At 42.8% G+C, this 14,371-nt stretch overlaps 1 protein-coding gene across 1 annotated transcript in view; it reads right to left on the reverse strand.

The window, feature by feature from the left end:
- Positions 1-5,998: 5,998 nt before the first annotated feature.
- MROH2B (maestro heat like repeat family member 2B) overlaps positions 5,999-14,371 on the reverse strand; it is a 66,897-nt gene continuing 58,524 nt past the window's right edge. Inside the window, 7 exon segments of the mRNA XM_060094321.1 lie at positions 5,999-6,104; positions 6,560-6,629; positions 7,658-7,760; positions 8,433-8,567; positions 8,890-9,045; positions 13,217-13,399; positions 13,651-13,797. Coding sequence (XP_059950304.1) covers positions 5,999-6,104; positions 6,560-6,629; positions 7,658-7,760; positions 8,433-8,567; positions 8,890-9,045; positions 13,217-13,399; positions 13,651-13,797 — 900 coding nt within the window.

A 14,371-nucleotide genomic window follows, 5' to 3' on the forward strand; every position in this document is an offset into this window, starting at 1 on the left:
GGCCCCGCACCATTGGACCCCTAGAAATTTCACTGAGATACTCTCAGTCTAGTCAGATTTATTTCCCAACCTCTAACATACAAATATCTTATCAATAAGTCTAGAGTAGTTGCTATTTCTTGTTCACTAGGTCCAATCAGCATGTCATCAATGCAGTTGGTTGACATGATATTTCATAGAAGAGAAAGTTGATCTAGATTCCTATGAACTAAGTTATGCCATAAATCTCACTCAAGCATATCATGATATATGATCCTTTTAATATAATGTTGAACTTGATTTGCTAATATATTGCTGAGGACTTTTGCATCTATATTCATCAGGGATATTGGTCTGTAACTTTCCTCTCCTGTAGCATCCTTGTCTGCTTTTGGTATTGGGTTAACGCAGGCCTCATAAAATGAGTTTGGAAGTGTTCTATTTTTTGGAAGCTTTTGAGAAAGATTTGTATTGACTCTCCTTTAAATGTTTGGTAGCATTCACTGGAGAAGACATCTGGCCCTAGACTTTTATTTGTTGGGAGGTTTTTGATTACTGATTCAATCTCCTTACTAGTAATTTACCACCCTGTCATTTCTTTTTATATTTCCTGAGTCCAAAAGTCTATCACCTACTGTCTGACTTACCAGTTTATCTACTCTGGTAATTACATGCTAAAATACTACGTTATTATTTTATTACCTTGTTCAAGAACTTCTTCTGGCTACCCAGTGTCTTCCAGATATAGTGGAACCTGATTTGTCATTCAATATTTGGCCCTTTGCTATTTAGCCATCTTCATCTCTTAGTAACACCTTTCTGCTATTGTCACGGGGCTCCATTCCATCCTCTATGGAAGTTACAGACTGGATAATGGCCCCACAGGCCTGTCTACCTCCATCCACAGGTCTGGCACATTCTCACCATCCCGGCCCTAAGCAGAGTCACTGAGGGCTGGATGTGGGATAATTAATGACTTTCTTATAATTCCACTGGACTCAAGGTAAAGATAAATTTCAACTCCCCCATCTTTCCCAGAAAAATTTTAAAAGTCCTGGTTAAACTCTCCTGCAGACTAATAAGCAATTCTCCAGGTTTCCCATTTTTAAGATTCAGCTTCTTTTTGACCAATGTGCAATTGAGGTGTTAGGGCATTGGTCAATTTAATCCTCAAGATTTACCTCAGAATATTTGGAGGAAGTGGTAGGTAAGGTAGAAGGAAGGATTTCTTGTGTCTTTTGGTGGCTCCCAAATTGAAAAAGAAACTATGAGTCACATATATTTAGAAAATCGTGCTCTCCAAATTTATCTTGCTTTCAGGATAACCACATAATTCAATAAATAAAATCCAGGACAGTGTGTCCAGAAGGAATACAAATAAGTAAGATTGTTTTGTTTTGATAAATAAAGTTTGACAAAGTAGAGGTAAGAAGTAAATGCCATTTCTCAGGTCATGACTTGGTGATTTTTATATGTACACAAACACACGTACATTTTTGTAATGAACCCCACTGTCTTTCCCTCATGTTGCTCCTGACTCTACCCATGTTTTCTACTCTCCCAGTCTTAGGGATACCTGCAGTAAATTAGAAAGAAAGAGAAATTCCAAGAAATGATAATTCCCAGACTGCAGCTATAGAAGATTGCTTGTCAGAGAGTTGCTTTCTGTCAGGGGTGTAGATCAAAGCTCCTGATTAGCTCACAGGATGCTACCATGTGTGACTGACATGCATTCTCTAGTTTTATACTTAGGTAATCTGAAGGAGAGTGGCAGGGTTGGGGACTAAATCAAGTGATAATAAAACACTTTTAGAAAATACTTTGCTGCAATCTTGGAGTCTCTTGAGGTCTCCAGAAGAAGTGCCTGGTCTTGATTTTAACTTTTAAAACTATGGCGGTAAGGGGACAGTTCCAATGAAGCAATCCCCCTGGCTTCTTTCTTTGGAAGCCTATTTCTTTCTTCCCATCTGTGATTTTTTATTTTCTTCTTTTCTGGTAAAACTGCCTTCTTAGCAAGGTCAGCCAAGCTGAACGTCCCTGATTTACCAGCAGAACACTGGCTCTTATTGTTGGGTTAAAGGGCAGAGCGCTGAATTGCAAAATAATGTGATTCAGAACGCTTCAAAGTAGCGCTGGCCCATTAAGCAGTCTGTGAACATCGTTCTCTATCCTAAAGTAAACACAAGTTGAAAAACAATTACATGTGCAAATAATAGTGAGGCAAGCAGCAGGAGTAACAATGAAAAACAAATCTGTAATTTCTTCACGAGTTCTTGAACATAATTTTTCTCTAGAACTCTCTTTCCCTAAGACCCTCAGTAAGTCTCTCCGCCCCAAGTAACATGGCTGTGTTTGAACCATAGAGACGAAGCATGGAGGCCAGTGGAGGACTGACAGAAAGAGAGGCATCAAGGGGGGCGGGGGCAACTCTTTGAGAGCGGAAGGTAGTGGTTGGGAGGGATTGCGAGAGATAATTGCTGGGGAGAGCAAATAGGTCTAAATTTCCCCTGCGACACAGCCTGACTGTGGCTTATTCTGTATGATAAGACAGCAAGTAAGAAGGCTGCAATGCGGAATTGCAGTCCGAAAGAGGCCGCCAGAGCAGCTGAGCTGGGATCCTCTGACTAGAGGGGCCGCCTTGTCTACATGCTCTCAAGAAGGGCAGCAACGTTTGCTGAGCCAGGAACGTGGCCACGTGGGGTAAGATAATCAGCTGGCTTTATATGCCAGTTGCTGAGTTTATGTTAAAATTTGTGATTCTAATAATAAATGTGTTACTATATTAATATTTACATTGTGTAGTTAACATTTGCTTAAAAATGATTCTGTGCAGGGTTTCTAAGTGCTTTACATGTACATTAATACATTTAATCTTCCCAATAGCACCTTGAGGTAGATAATTATGATCTCAATTTACAGATGTGGAAATTGAAGTACAGAGAGGTAAAATGATTTTCCCAAGTCACACAGCTAGTAAGGGGTGAAGCTGGAATATGATAAAAAGAGACTCAGAAATTCTTGTCAGGGTAAATCCTTCTAAGATTAGGGTTTAGACAAAGATTTAGCTGTGATGCGTGTTTCTTGGGGCCATTGTACCTAATTTCCACCAATCAATGATAAGGAAGGCTCTGCTGGTTGCTAGGATGGATGGAGAGTAATAGTGGGGGTGGATATAAAAAGAAGTATCAGACAAGGTCTTGTGTCAGTGAATTTATACTTTTTGAGAACGTCCTAAGGTTCTGGGTGGCTCAGCCCAAATTCTGTTATGACTCTTTGCCCCATGTTCTGATATCGTCTTGTGCAATACTGTAGCTACTAGCTACATATGGCTACTTAAATTTAAAATTAAAAGCTTAATTCCTCCGATGGACTAGCCACATTTCAAGTGTTCAGTTGCCACACGTGGCTAGTGGCCACCATATTGGCCAGTGCAGATATAGAACATTTCCGTCATTGCAGAAATTTCTATTGTAAATGTCATTTGACTTAACCCGCCAAGGAGGTCAACTAAACCCGCGTCTCTTGCCTTCTTTTTCTTGCTCTGTTTCATATATGTTATGCTTGGGAATAGCTTCTGACTCCATTAAGAATTTAATCAAAGCCATTACCCAGAAAATATACCTATGCAATTATGCACAGAAATTTGCATACGACTTTAAGTGGAATCACAGACTTTCTGTGTAATAGTTATCCACTGGTGCATAGCAAATTACCTTAAAGCTTCGTGCCTTAAGACAACATGGATTTATTATCTCATACAGTTTTGTGGTTCAGGAATTCAGGAGTGGTTTAGCTCAGTGATTCTGGCTCAGGACTCCCGTTAGATTGCACTGGGGTTGCTTGATTTAGCAAATAAAAATATAAGATGCTCAGTTAAAATTGAATTTGAGAAAAATGATAAATAATTCTTTAGTAGAAGTGTGCCCCATGCAATAATCAGGACATACTTTTACTAAAAAAATTACTCATCGTTAACCTGTAATTCAAATTTAATTGGGCAGTCTGTCTTTTATCCCATAGTCCAGTCAGTGTGTCAACTGAGGCTTCAGTCATCTGAAGCTTTACCCAGGGCTCATGGATCCATTTCCAAGATGGCTTATTAACGAGCCTAGTAAGTTAGCTCTGGTTGTTTGCAGGAGGCATCAATTCTTGGCCACATGGACCTTTTTTGGGCCGCTTGAGTGTCCTTATGTTGGCAGCTGGCTTCCCCCAGAGTGAGTGATTCAAGAGAGTGCAATACGATTTATGACCTTGGCTTGGAAGTCACACTGTTATTTCTGAACTATTGTATTGATTGCACAGGGCATTTCTGTTCACTGTGGGAGGGGGGTACATAGCCATCAGGAGGAAGGAATCATGGAGCCATCTTGGAGGCTGGCTCCATCCTCTGGTATTTCTATACAGATGTCATAGAGTATAAGCTCCATGAGGGTAGAATTTTTCTATTTTTTTCCTCACGATTGTAGCCCCAGTGGTTATAACAGTGCCTTGTAAATTATAGGCAGTCAACAAATATTTGTTAAGTGAATGAATAAATGGGACTCTGGCCTAAAATCTCTGACCTAAAAGATTCCTTTGGTCCTTAAAATGTTTTGTAGAAACAAAAGATGCTTTCCCAAAGAGCTTGGGGATGAAGGGGTTAGAATATAGGTAATAGGGGTTTATAAAGAGGAACATCAGTTTAATAAGTTGCTGCTGTTTGAGTAAAGCATCCTAGAACTTGTTTGGAAAACTGGGGATCTTTGAAGAATGCACTAACCATTCTGTCTCTAGACTGCTGTTCTAATCTACAGATTCTGGACTTGAGCTGCAACATTTCCAGCCTCCAGCCAACCCTGCTTACTTCAGACTGGCCTCCACAATCCCAACTGGCCAGAGCCAATTCCTTAATATCCTGTTACTGTTTGTCCTGAATTCAGTGGTTTTTGTATGCTGACAGACTCCTGGTTTTTCTCAAGTCTGAAGTTAAGGGGAGATTCTGTCAGCAGCCAAGGACCTCTCTGTTCGGTCCTGAACAGGTTTTTTCCTCCAATTGCATGGCTTGTCCCTATACTTGTGCTACTAAATGTATAAAGGTATATAGTTATGCCACCCCTTAGATTTTCTCTGATTATTTAACGTGCAATGTTAAATACATTGCACCCTTAAAGCTGTCTGTCCATTTATCTTTATTTCAAAAATCTGAACAAAGGGCCGGCATATACTTGAGCTCAGTGTTTGAAATTTAAATGTCAATAAGATAAAAATAATAGCAAAAAAATAATGTTGCTCATGAATGATCCTGATAGCGGTGGTGTTAAATGAGTCCCAGGCTCTGTGTTAGAAACTTCTTTGTCTGTACATGATTTCCCGTATGTAACCTTTCAGGTGTGCATTGTGAAAAAAGAGTGAAGAGTTATTATTCAGATGCTACGAAGGTTAACACATGCGCACCCGCATACACACAGTTCAAAGGGATCCATGTTCTAGGATAAAAATGGAAAGGAAACTATGAGGTTTAATAGAATGTCAGAAAGGGGCTTTTGTAGAAAAGTACCTGACACAGTCTTGACACATAAATTACAGCTTAAGAACAGGCAGGTTAAAGTTTGTTGTAAGACTGTTCTTTAGAGAGAAAAGAGTGTGAGTAGTAGGCCAAAGCTGGCAAAGATGTGAGACAAAAGGGCTCCATGTGGAAGATAGCAGTGGTTCTCTTCTTAATGGTGGCAGAATTGTTTCATGTTCTGTCATTTTTTGATACCTGCTGGGATGTAAGCTTCCCAAGATAGAGGGCTGTCCTATGCAAAGCCATGGGGCTGTCACCGCTCAAATCACAAGTTATTCCTCAAGTGAATTGGTGGGCGTGCTTTTTGCTAACAGAAGGCACCAGGGAGAGCCTGGAGGGTAAGGAAGATACCACCAGTTCAACATCCCCACACTAGGTGCCATCTTTTTCTCAAGATGTTGCAAGTCTGTGAGTTATGAGGATGAAGACAGGAATCAGTTGTAGAAAAGGCCTAGCAGTTTATTTCCTGATGGTTTATAGATGGATGCTCATCTCTTTGCACCTTCTTAGGAGGGTCTGCAAGGCAGCTTCGGCTGCTCTCTGGACACTCATGCAGGGGTCTTGTCGAGTGCTTGGAGCCCTGAAATGGAGAGAATAGCAATGTCCAGTGAATGAAGAAAGCCAAGGCCCAAGCTGTGCAGCACAGAAAGGCTCCCACTGAGGGTCAGTGCTGGGTGGGGCTCAGGCCCCCATGCTCACGTTTTACCCTAAGAGGTAGGATTTGGATCCACAAATTGAGCATCTGTTTTAACACTGAAATAAGGGAAGAGAAGATCCTGACCTTGTGAGCAGTAGGTTTATAAACAATTGGAAAATCGAAGTCTGTTGGGAATGATGCCTGCAGTGGGATGGAGCTGGGGGTCACCTTACACTCTGGAGAAATTCCAGTATCTAGGGAGTATCAGAGACGATTGATAACGGGGTGCACTACGATTTTACACTACGATTTTACGGCTGACATGGGACTTGGAGCAGCATTCGTTTCTCTTTCTCTAAGAATGTAACAGTGCTCTGGGCAGAAACTAGGGCTGCTACTCACGTGTGGTCAGCTGTTCTCTGTCTATTAACTCCACATATTGGTAGGTCAAATTGAGAACAACGGTGTCTAAAATCAACAGGAGAGAAAGTTACTGATTTCACTGTAGAGGAACAGGCCATGGAAAGCAGGTCGGGGCACACTCTGCACCTGGTAAGAAGTTAAGTGATCTAGCTAGTGAATGCACAAGCTATAGACTCCCTTTGCACCCCCAGGATGATGTGAGGGTGATGTCTATAGGGTCTTGAGTGCCACGTCTGGAAGTGGTCACTCACCCACCATGTATTTGGGAAAGCTCACACCGTGTCCTCCAGGGGGCGCCAGTTGTCAGGGTTTCAAACGTGAGTAAGCTATGGTCCCTGTCTTCCAAAAAGTTACAGTGTGGTTAGGGGGATCCTCTACATGATCCAGTAAGGAATCCTTAGGTTTTAACTCAATCTTAAATGTGGCCAACCAAGTGGGCCTATTTGCTGGGGGCTGGATTAGTTGGAACGCGTTTCATGATAAGACTTAGAATTTCCTAACAGAAGGATCCTCAGAGATTCACTTACTTTCCTCTTTTATTTTATAGATCAGACAAAGAGGCAGCACAGAGAAATTAAGTGCCTTGTCCAGAATCACACAGCAGAGCCAAGGTCCGCTGGTCCCCCGCCCACACACTTTGCACTAGTATCACATCGCTGCTAAAGCTCTCAGCTCGAACTGAGCTTAGAAGGTTGATTGTGGTTTATATTAAAGGATGATGCAAAGGAAAACACTTAGGCAGGGGCAGCAGGCTTGGATCAAAGACTTGGGGAAAAGAAGGAGCAATGACTTGGAACCAGAAGAAGCATGAAGGACCCAGTAGGGAGAATGGTCTGATGGAAAGAAAGTGAGTGTTGGCAATTCAGAAGCTGTTACTGTAAGTTTGCAAAGAGAACAGGTTCTTTTGAGGGAAGATGTTGTAACACGTCAAATGGATTCTTTCTGGCTTTCCTGTTTTTCTTTTTTTGGTCTTCCCAGTCATATCGGCATTCATGCTGGGGTAGCTTCCAGGCAAAGCAAAACTGGATGGCAAAGAGCAGACCTGTGAGTGGAGAGCGTGGACATGCCCTCACCTGTGAGTTTGGTGGCCGCACTTCTGATCAGCTCCCAGCTGCTGCTGAAGAAGGTGAATGAGTGTGTGTGGAGGATCCACAGGATTTCTTGGGTTTTCTTTGCCTGGAAGAGATGTGTGTTACAAAGAGGGCAACTGAAAGGGGGAGGGGGTAGGGGAGGGAAGGACTGGAAGTTTGGGGTAGCTGATGCAAACTATTATATATAGGATGGATAAACAACAAGGTCCTACTGTATAGCACAGGGAACTGTATTCCATATCCTGTGATAAACCATAATAGAAAAGAATATGAAGAGAATATATATATGTATAATTGAGTCACTGCTGTACAGCAGAAATTAACACAATATTGTAACGTATAGTTGTGTACTTCAATAAAATTAAGAAAAAAAAAGAGGACAACTGAGAAGCGACACTTTACGAAATTCAGCATCCTATAGGCCCTTAGAAGGGACATCTAAAGGAGTGAGCACGCATACAGCCATTAATTGTTCTGTTGGAGGGTGTGTTACAGCTAGTTCATTCTAAATTTAGTCAGGGTGGCACTGGGGCTTATAGGGCTAATCAACAGATGAGTTTCAGGAATTGAGAACAGATCCCAGTTGGGACTTGGGGACAGAGCAGAAGGTGATAGGACAGGATACCCAGAATCACTGCTGTCCTTCCCAGATGGTTCCGGCTCTGGCTAGGATTCCTTGCTATGCTCTTTGCCTTCTGGGATTTGCCTGGACTCTTGGCCTGCATTTTTTTGGAAGCAGCACCTACTGCACACTCACCAGGTTCGCACAGAATTGCCTGTAGAAATCCCTGGCCCTTGGTAGATCCTGACCATTAGGGAGATGATCTAATACCCCATAGAGTTCCTGGAGGCCCAGAAAAGGAATGCAGGTGATCAGGACATCACGGCAAGCCTGAAAAACAGAGTTTCTTGCATCACAGTCCATAATGTTGGCTCCCCTTCCAGATGGGAAGACACACTGACTGGTTGTGGGTTGGGAAAGGAGCAGGAAAAGTCAGTGATGTGATGCTGCCACCTTCCCAGTTTCAAAGACGGAAGTGCAAACTCGGGAAGTGATGGCAGAAAAGCACCCAGGATGGGAAAATTGGTTTTCAGGTTCATTTGCGAGTGGTGCCTTCAGACCTGGCTTCCGGTCCAGCTAGACCAGGCTTCCCGGCACCCTCTCGGCCATGGGGAGAGGAGGAGGTGCAGGTGTCTGTGCAAGGGCCACTTACAGTTCTCATCTTGGGATTGGGATCCCAGAGGTGGAGAAGGAATGAAATCATGCTCTTTTTTATTTCTTCAGCAAAAAAAATCTTCCACCTTCTTCCTGTTAGGGATGCCAGATTCGCAAATAAGAGGACGGCAGTCAGCCTCACATCATCCTGCTCCTGTGGTGACAGATACGTGTTGTGGGTGAGTCCTCCACATAGGCCATTCCCAGCTGGTACCCCTACCCTGCCCGCCCTTTCCCACTTCCGTAAAGGCAGGCTGGAGCCCTGGCGCACCTTTGGCATAGCCCCTGGGTGTCCCAAGAATACCTTTCGTTTCCCAGCAGCTCTCTACCCACACGACATGAATTTAGAGCTGGAGACTTCGTTTCTGACTCTGACGAGCTAGTGGGGAAATGTGACCACAGGAGTAATAAACAGGGAGAAACAGGGAGTACTGGCAGCACAAGGCCGGGGAGGGCGCTTGTTTGTCCTGTACTTTGTACAAATTAGCCTGATTGCGCCATTAGCCTGGAGTTATGGGGCCTCTGATCTAAATTGCCCAAGGCTGAAGACTCTTCTCCAAGATCCCAAATACTTTCCAAAGGGATTACAGGAAGCTCAGAAATTTGGGCCTTGTGTCTCAGAGAGAGAGAGCAGATAAACAAGTGCTTAGCCCTACTCTTGTATGTGAAGTTATGGAACTGCCTTGCTTTTTGTCCAAGAGGGTGGACAGTGCTTTTTAGTAAAAGATGAAGGATGTATGCGATCTGAAGAGAAACCAGAGTATGGCAATGCTTTTTAGAGCCAAAGGGTAAGGTGGTGGAGAAAGATGGCCTTCTGTTATGTCAGACACTTTGTTGATATGATTCAGAGTTCTGGTGAATTTTCTGGAAGTATTCTTTTTTTGGGGGGGGTATCTAGAAAACTAGTTTAAAATACCCATAGAAAGGCAGAGGGATGAGAGGAAAAACCATTTTGAGTATCAGAATATAATTTATTTATTTAAAAAATTAAAAAAAAATTTTTGGCTGCGCCTCGCGGCATGCAGGATCTTAGTTCTCTGACCAGGGATCGAACCCATGCCCACTGCAGTGGAAGTGCAGAGCCCTAACCACTGGACCACCAGGGAATTCCCCAGAATATTATTTAGATTAGCAACAAACAAGGGCCAATAAAAAAGCACTCCTATGAATATGACGGGGAGAAGATAGAGGAGTTTATTTTGATGGCAAAATAAAATGTCTGAGAAGTGGGCACATACACAAAAATGCCATGAAAAAGGAAGTTAACAAAGATCTTCCATAAAAAAAATAAAGATGGGTTGTTATGAAAAGGCTAGAAAAGTTAATTGAATAACATGAGGTGTGACCTCATAGAAGGGAAATATAAGTAGAACCGTTCTTTAAATGTACTAGGAGTAAGGTCAAGGTATATTTTTTAAGGATCTCTTTTTAGAAAAAGAAAACAAACCAGTAACAAAGTATCTAAAAGGTAGAGAGGTATTTACTTAAGAGTCCTCTGAATTTTCTAAAATCAAAGACCTAATGATAGGTCAAGGGAGAATCAACCAATTGGGATGATGAAAAAACAGAAAAGAGAAGGGGTAAAGTGTTTTGGGTGCTGGGAGAGATATTAAAGTATTACTCAGGTGCCAGCATGGGAAATAGCAGTGAGCAGGTCCTGGAGCATGGGACAGCAGCCATATTTTCTGTTGTACCACTTTTTCAAAGTGTAGCCATATTTTTAGATTTTCAAGAAAGTACTTAAATATTGAAGAGAAGAAAGGGAAAACTTAGAGATTACAGAATTGTATGCTTAATCTACAGAAAAATATAGGGGCAAAGTATCATAGTTGAATATATTTGCAGAAAGTGCGTTATAGGACTGTAAATAGCATGTCATGACTAAGACTCAATTTTTGTCAAACTTTACGTTTATGCATATGTGATGAAATTGATACCTATTAGGAATGTGAAAGGTCTAACCTAACAACCAGATAGACTTTAGTTATTTTTTTTTCTTATGCATTAAGACTGAGAAATATTCTCTTGACTGCAAAACTTGTAGATGGACTTGTGATTATTGGAGGCTCAGATCCAAGAGAGTTACTATCATTGGATCAACAACAGTCCAGGGAAACCTAACAGGTAGGGCTCTGTAGGGCTGACTTTAACCCTTTGTTGTTAAAGATTGTCATCAATTATTTGTTTCATGAAAAAAAGAACATCTTCATTATTTTACAGAAGATAATAAATTGAGTGAGAGCCCAGTAAGTAATTTTGGGGACAAGATGAGAATTAAAAGTAAATATTGGTACACTGGAGTAAATAGTTGGAAACCAGCAGAAAGCTGCTCTCAAAGGCCAGGTTTAGGCTAGTACACAAACAAGAGAAACTGAAAAATACAACACTGGAGGACGATTGACTGAGGGCATGTGTTGCAGACTGCAGTCTGGAGGTTGGTGTAGTTAATAAATTGCTAAAGAGTCAGGAAGAAAGGGCAAGATTAAAAAAATTTGGAGTGAATAAATAGGAAAGGATTGGATTTGAGAGGCAACTTTTCTTTAGATTCTATTCAATACTTCTCAGGTCTCATTTAGGGATACAACACAGTCACTGGCTTGTAAAATATTTAAGGAGCTGAAAAATTAAGTTTACGGTAAATAATGAAGGAAATAAGGACTTTTCAGTCTGGAGACTATCAGGTGAATAGGTAATTTAATAAAGCCTTAATGTTTAAGAAGGATGCATTGGAGGAGGCAGCCAGAAATTTCCATCTCCTCTGACCACATAACAGGAGCAGGCAGGTTTAGATCACAAAAAGTAGGCTTCAGTTAGATATGAAATAGATTTTTACATTGATGTCAGTGATTAAACCAAGATTTTTACATTGATGTCAGTGAATAAACCAAAACGAAATAATAAAATCTGGTTTCCCAGAAGGTATAAAGAAAAATGACCTTCCTTTGCCTAGGATTGTGTTGACTGACTTTTTTTTTTTTTTTTGCGGTACGCGGGCCTCTCACTGCTGTGGCCTCTCCCATTGTGGAGCACAGTCTCCGGACGCGCAGGCTCAGCGGCCATGGCTCACAGGCCCAGCCGCTCCACGGCATGTGGGATCTTCCCGGACCGGGGCACGAACCTGTGTCCCCTGCATCGGCAGGTGGACTCTCAACCACTGCGCCACCAGGGAAGCCCGACTGATCTTTTTTGAAATGAGGGCTATAAACCATGTCAGGGGTTGACAAAATTTTTCCGTAAAAGACCAAACAGTGAATAATTTAGACTTTGCAGGCCACATGGTTTCTGTAACAACTAATCAGCTCTGTGGGATGAAGTGTGAAAGCTGCCATAGATAATATGTAACCAATGAGCATGGCTGTGTTCCAATAACACTTCATTTACAAAAAGATGCTCTGGGTCGAATTTGACCGATGAGCCATGGGCAGTTTACTGACTCCTGGATGAAATGAATCGCGCAAGCATTTTGAGTCTCTGAAATCTTGCACGTGGAAAAGGTAGTGTTGGAGCCAATAACATCTAGCCCTGTAGGGAGTACTGTCATAAGCTGTGTGCCCCCAACAACAGACTTTCTTTTTCATTTTTTTGAATTTTTGAACTTTATTAATTTTTTATACAGCAGCTTATTAGTTCTCCATTTTATACATATTAGTGTATATATGTCTATCCCAATCTCCCAGTTCATCCCCCCCCCACCCTCTGTTTCCCCCCTTGGTGTCCATCATTTGTTCTCTACATCTGTGTCTCTATTTTTACCCTGCAAACCGGTTCATCCCAACAGCAGACTTTGAGATGGGGATTTAGGTGTAAGTCACTTATCTGGGAGGTGGGCCCAGGAAGCATGATAGGCAAGAGAGGAGAGCTACGAAAGGGAACATTAGTGAGTGTGGTACCCTTATGGACAAGTGGAGCACCGTCCTTCTGAGGGGTGAGGAAGCCAGGGAGTTTATCTACAAACTCTCTTTTCTTGTTGTTTGAGGGTCCTTTCCCAACACATCCGGCCCACCTTGCTCAAACCAGTCATGATTCATGGGCCAGAGAATACCCTCAGGCAGACACACAGGAAGCCAACAGGCTGCACAGGAATTGAACAGGTGACTTCTGGGGCAGGTGATCTCCAGGGCAGGTGATCTCTAGGGCAGGTGACCTCTGGGGCAGGTGATCCCTGGGATAGGTGACCTCTGGGGCAGGTGATCTCTAGGGCAGGCCAAGGCATGCAAATGAAGACCAAACTGGTCTGCCACAAGCACTACCTGAACCTCTTTCTGCTACAAGCACTACCCGAACTCACTTCTGGGGAGGGAAGATTCCTAAACAGGCTCACTTACGTCTTCAAAGAAGGTTCTTGTTTGCAGCACTATTTCTTTGAAGTAGAAGCTTACATCTCGGTCTGTGAGCAGCTCCAGGATCTTTTTTAGAGCCTTCAAGCTTTCACAGACCACCTCGGTGCGGGCTAGGTGATAGAGGCCTCTGATGATAGATTCTAACATTATCTGCTTGTGCTTCTTTAGCTATTTTGAAATAAGGTCTCTTAATCTTGAAAATTGTTCTATGTATATCTGGAATAGGGTAGGAGACCCCAGACAAGGGGATTGACATTCTCTTAGGGTCACGTGTCCTTCAACCCAAGAGCCACCACTTCAGCAACTTATTTGGATTTTCACTTAATTTTTATGCAACCACCGGGTGTGGGTTAGTAAATAGTTATTTTAAAACTCTACTTGGATGAACTATTTTGTGTCCCCGCCCAAACTCCTTTTACCTTGTGAGGGGCTCTAGAAGCAGTATTACTGAGCCCTCGGATGGCCATTTGCCTCAGAATGGCGTTGGAGTCCCAGGCACTCTGATCCATCAAGATCAGCACATCCTGTAGATTCCCATGCTTCCAAAGGATTGGCTCCTTCATGAGCTGAAAGTGACACACTTCTCCCCTTTAGTTCAGGGAAGGGCCTCCCTTCAGGAGAGTTCCAAAGGCATTATAGCTATGATTAAAGAGTAGGGCCCCAGCTGCTTGTGGGGCAGAGGAGGGAGCCCTCGGGTGAATTCAAATGTCTGGCAGGGGGCTTCCCTGGTGGTGCAGTGGTTGAGAGTCCACCTGCCGATGCAGGGGACACAGATTCGTGCCCCGGTCCAGGAAGATCCCACATGCCGCGGAGCGGCTGGGCCCGCGAGCCATGGCCTCTGAGCCTGCACGTCCGGAGTCTGTGCTTCGCAACGGGAGAGGCCACAACAGTGAGAGGCCCACGTACCGCCAAAAAAAAAAAAAAATGTCTGGCAGGAACTAAGCTCTAGAAGTGAGCACCCCACAGATCAAGGTTATGTGGTGATGAGAACCAAAACACCTAGTTAAGAAGGTATTTCTAATCTAAATGGAAACATGGAGCAGGGAAAACAGGAGTTACTGACAATTTCCTTCTTTGCATTGGCTGGGTCAGCCTTTATCCCAGAGTTTGAAAGGACCATAATATATTTGTTGGTTGCAT

The sequence above is a fragment of the Mesoplodon densirostris genome, chromosome 3 (genome assembly GCF_025265405.1).
Source record: "Mesoplodon densirostris isolate mMesDen1 chromosome 3, mMesDen1 primary haplotype, whole genome shotgun sequence".
NCBI lineage: Eukaryota > Metazoa > Chordata > Mammalia > Artiodactyla > Ziphiidae > Mesoplodon > Mesoplodon densirostris.